Source organism: Limulus polyphemus, unplaced genomic scaffold (genome assembly GCF_000517525.1).
Source record: "Limulus polyphemus unplaced genomic scaffold, Limulus_polyphemus-2.1.2 Scaffold2365, whole genome shotgun sequence".
In the NCBI taxonomy this organism is placed as follows: domain Eukaryota; kingdom Metazoa; phylum Arthropoda; class Merostomata; order Xiphosura; family Limulidae; genus Limulus; species Limulus polyphemus.
The window spans coordinates 153,113-158,099 of NW_013667975.1; the positions used below are offsets into that span (position 1 = coordinate 153,113).

Here is a 4,987-nt window from a genome sequence, read left to right on the forward strand (position 1 = left end):
TAGAATGAATACAATATAAACAAAAAAATAAATGTATTTATCAAACTACAACTAGAATAAATAATAATAACTAATGATTTTTTCTGCTCTTGAATTTCCTATATAATTCATAATACTCATTCACCCTGATTCTTATCTCATTAACCCCGGGATGAACCATTTACCCAGTTGAGAAGCACTGGTCTGTCACTTCAAAATTAGGGATGGCTAATGCAGTTAGCCTTTGAGTGGCTTTGTGCTCTTTTCAGCCATTCAGTATGATATATTTGTTCATTAGAGTGGTCAGTATATATTGCATGGATAATGCCCTCAACGTGTGGGATTCTAGCTATAAGTGGCAGCAGAGGTAAGTATGTTTTGGAAGTTAACATTTTCCTAAATTGAAAATGTATTTTCAATAATACTTACCTTCGCTGACACTCTCCTGCACTTCCTCCCTACTGAGAGCTGGTGTTAGAGACTGGGATGGTATTAGTCTTGAAAAAGTGATAAAATTATCTGAATAAGGTGCTTATATACAGTACCAGGATAGAGTGTGTATTGACAAAGGTGGAGAGTATCATGAGACAAATATTGCCAAGGGCAGTTCAGTAGGGTATAAAAGACTGGAGCAAGTGAGAAAAAAATCAGACCATTGCTTAAATGGGCAAATTTGACTAATAGCTATAAGTGTCAACAGAGGTAGGTATTATTGGAAATACATTTTCAATTTAGGAAAATGTTAACTTTCAGTTCTAGATTTATTAAAATTAAACACTATTTTCTTTATAAAGCTTTTCTTTTGAAAATCAGAATTAAATTCATGTAAAAAATATTTATTTAACCCTTCAAAGTTACAGTTATTGTTGTTTAATTTAAATATGAAAAATATTTTTTGAAAAACTTAGTGAACTCATTTAGAATTTTTCTAACTCTATTTTTTCATCTCGGCATTAAGAGAACTCCTAATATGGACTAATAATAAATTATTTTTTGAAGACTCATCTACTATTAGTTAAGCAGATAATTGCAAATATTTTTGAATACATGGCATTTTATATTTTTAAATGTTAAATTATTTTGATGATAAAAATTCTAGCTTTTAGAAAACATAGTAGGAAAATACTCTGTACATTAACTAACTGTTTTCTTTATATTAACCCATAAAGGATGCTTCAAGAAAAACTTGACCAGCCAGTGTCTGCACCTGCTTCACCTCGAGATATAAACAATGGAGATACAGCTGCAAATTTGACTTTGTATGTACAGCACCTAAGGAATGAAGTAGCTAAGCTCAAAATGCAACTATTAAATGCTCAACAAGAATGTAAGTTAAAATTAGATGTAAGTACAGTACATAGTGAAGTGTAAATAAATTTTCCAACATGATACCTTACCTCCGTTCACATGATAGCTTTTCTCAACTTTTGCTACCCTCTATTTATACAATTTTTGCTCAACTAGCCTTGATGCTCCCACCAACCCTCACATGAGTTCATGTAGTATAGGTGCACTGTAGCATGCAAATGAGCATTTGACAACCCTCCACCAATAGGAGTGACACACTCCCTCCTAGCTCAGCTGACTCCCTCTATACTGTAGAGCACATCACTCTCATCACTTCTCAATTTGGCATTCCAATGTGCAGTTGTGCTCAATTTTTGCTCTATGCTTTGTATTATCATGTGCAATTTCACTACATACTACTCTATTGACTAGTTTGTTGTCATTTACCTTTTTTTGTGGAAAGTTCTTTTTCCACATAATGAACTCTCAATTTAATATTACTACAGCTACTGGTATATCCTGTCACTACTGATCCAACAACAATTACTACTTCTGTTACTTTGGGTTCCTCACTTTCAGCAGAGGTCTCAGCCTTGGTGTGTAGAGAGTTAGAGTCTACCATACAGCCAGGTACATCTCCAGAACCATGGTTGGATCTCCCCTTTCCTGGAAAATCTATTCCCAAAGAGGAAGATTTGGACAGCCTTTTTTCACCTCCTTCCTTTATTGTGCCTCTCTGTTCTATCCCTCTCAATATACCTCATCCTTTGCCTGCATTTTTGGACAGATATGTTACCTTTTGTTTCTTTCCTCTGTGTCTTATGATTCCACCCCCTCCCTTCTTCATCCTGCCCCAGTATTGGATTATTTAGTTTTCTCTTCCTCATCTGATATTGAAGTCTATGCTGAACAGTTTATTACCCAATTATCTTTGGGTGTCAACATGCCTCAGCCCTCACATTTGGCTCCCATGTTTTGCCATATCATAGGTCAGAATTCTCAGATTTTAGAATCTCTAATTCAGGCATATTTCTCTGCTTCTATACTACAGTTTTCTCCAGCCCAGTTGTCTTGTCTCCATTTCACCCTCACTACCATTCTTTGTTATCTCTCATCCATTCACCTTCTTTCTGAGACTATCCACTATTCCTCCGAGGAGTTTTTGGCAGATACACATACCCTACCTTTTTCTTTGTTGGTGTACTTATCTTCCTCGGGTTTGTCCCTTTATACATGGATCCTTTATTGTTGAGATCTCCTTGGAGGGAAGTCCTCTTGTCACACGTGCATCTGCCTGCTTCCTTTTTACGTGATTTTGTCTGGCTCCTTTCTTGTACCAGTCTGTTTTTGGATATCTCACTGATGCTTTAAAGTCTCTGGAAGATGTTACATGTAAACATTCCTCCTTCTCCTCCCTTGTTTCCTAGCTTTTCCATTCTTCTCCTGTTCCTGTTTGTTTGTCTTGCTCCACTAAATTTTCCCCTCTACTGGTGCCACTTTCCCAGGTTTCGGCAGTGAGTCACCTAAGTGTCAATCATTGCATTTTCCAATATCAGTTTTGTTGTTGACTCTCCTGTGGGTTCTAGCATGTGGGGGCTTGGTTGGTCAGGTTTGCTCATCTCTGGTGCCCTTTTGCCATGGACTCTTGGGTTCTTCACATTCTAACAGAAGGACTGCCTTTTCGTTTTTCTGCTCCTCCCCTTTATCCCTATGTCCCATTTCTATCTCCACTCTTTGAGATCTACTTTCTTGCCATTGACTCTCTGAGTGAGTTTGAGATCTCTTGAAAAAGGGTGCTATAGAAGTGTTTCATGCTTCTCCAGGTTTTTATCCCCAGCTGTTCGTTGTTCCCAAAAGTACCGGGAATTGGAGTCCTGTTATCAATCTCTTCAGCTTCAACCACTTCATCGACCTGCCACGGTTCACCATGGAGTCTTTCCTCACCCTCTGATGGTTGTTCACTTCAGGTCTATGGATAACCAAGGTCAACATCATGTCTTAGATGCTTACCTTTGTATCATGATTTCTACAGCATTCAGACATTACCTTCAGTTTGTTCAGGGGGTCAGGTGTTTCAGTTCCATGCTCTACTATTCGGTCTGGCACTGATGCCATACATCTTTTGTCACATGGTCAGAGCCTTTGCCCTCCATATTCACAACCAAATTTACAGTTTCATCATTATATGAATGACTGGCTCCTTTTAGTTCCTTTTCGACAAGGCAGCTTGTGTGCAATGGCTTGTTGAGATGGAGATGTCCCATCTTGACCCCACACAGTATCTTATTCATCTGAAAATATTTTTTATTTCCTACCTGAGCAGGGCCCAGCCTTCTCATCTTCATTTGAGGGCAATGGAGCTCTTGGTCTCTAAAGCCAAGCCCTCTCCTTCTCTTCTTGCACATGTGGTTTTCTCTCTTTTGGGAATCTCAGCTTCCATGGTATATTTTATCCCTTCGGGTCATATACACATACATTGCCTTTATTAGGTGCTGCACAATCAATGGAATCACATTCATAATCCCTTGGGCTCTGTCATTTACAAGTTGACTTTTCATCTTGGCTCGATAAGGACAACACCTCAATGGGCATTCCTCTGCCTCCTCCCCATCCCAATTTGAATCTCTTTACAGATGCTTCTCTTACTTGATGGGGAGCATACTTAGATTTTCAGGATATAGCCAATTGTTGGTCAATGGTCGAATCTTCCCTACACATCAACCTTTTGGAACTCCTAGCTGTTCATCAGGCTATGGATCATTTCCTACCAGTAGTACAGGGCCACCTGGTCATAATCCATCCAGAGTTCTGACAAATCGACTGTTTGCTCTTACATCAATTATGCTTTTTAATGTTGTATCTCCTTTTATGAACCCAATCTCAATGGGTCCATCTTTTGGCTTGTCACATCCTGAGTTCTCTGAATCTTGTGTCAGATTAGCTGTCTTGTTTTGACAAAATTCCACCAATGAAGTGGTCTCTTGCTCCTCAGGTGTTCTGATGATTATGCTCCCAGCTGGGTTCCCTCTTCTGGATATATTTGCCACTCAGCTCAATACCATACTTCCCCTCTTCTGGTCTCCAGCTCTGCATCCTTCAGCTTTAGTAGTGGATGCCTTCAGTCAGGATTGGACCAGTTTTTACCTGTTGCTTATCCTCTCTTCCATCTTCTTCCACACATTCTCACTCTTATACAAACCACTCTGTGTCAGGTTCTTTTCATCACCCCACTCTGACCTACACAACAATGATTTCCACTGTTGAACCACCTTAAATCATCACCTCCCATATATCTTCCACTTTTCCAATCCCTTCTCAGAAAATCTCAGTCCTCTGTCTTTCATCCTGCCATAGTCACAGTCTGTCTTCATGCATGGATTTTGTCCGGTTCCTTCAAGAGAATCTGGGTAGCCTTCTTTCTTTCTCACTCAGTCCACTCCTCTTCTTTGATGATTTATCAGCATAAATGGTGCATTTTATGTCATTGGTCTTTGCACCATTGTTTCTCACTTTCCCAACCAAGTGTTTCCCACCTATCCAATTTTTTTACTTGTCTTTTTGATAATATTTTATCTTTGTCTACTATTGCAAGCTATAGGGCAGCCTTGTCCAATACCTTTTTTTTCATGCTTCTGTTGTATGTTTCTTCTCCTGGCCTTTCTGTCCTGTTTCACTCTTTTCATCTGAATCATCTACCTTGCCCAGTTACCCTACCAGATTG

General features: G+C 39.0%; 1 protein-coding gene across 1 annotated transcript in view; it reads left to right on the top strand.

The window, feature by feature from the left end:
* Positions 1–4,987, top strand: part of LOC106466736 (coiled-coil domain-containing protein 6-like) — a 47,996-nt gene that overhangs the window by 25,625 nt on the left and 17,384 nt on the right. The window contains exon 4 of the mRNA XM_013927039.1: positions 1,149–1,306. Coding sequence (XP_013782493.1) covers positions 1,149–1,306 — 158 coding nt within the window. The remainder of the gene's footprint in view (positions 1–1,148; positions 1,307–4,987) is intronic.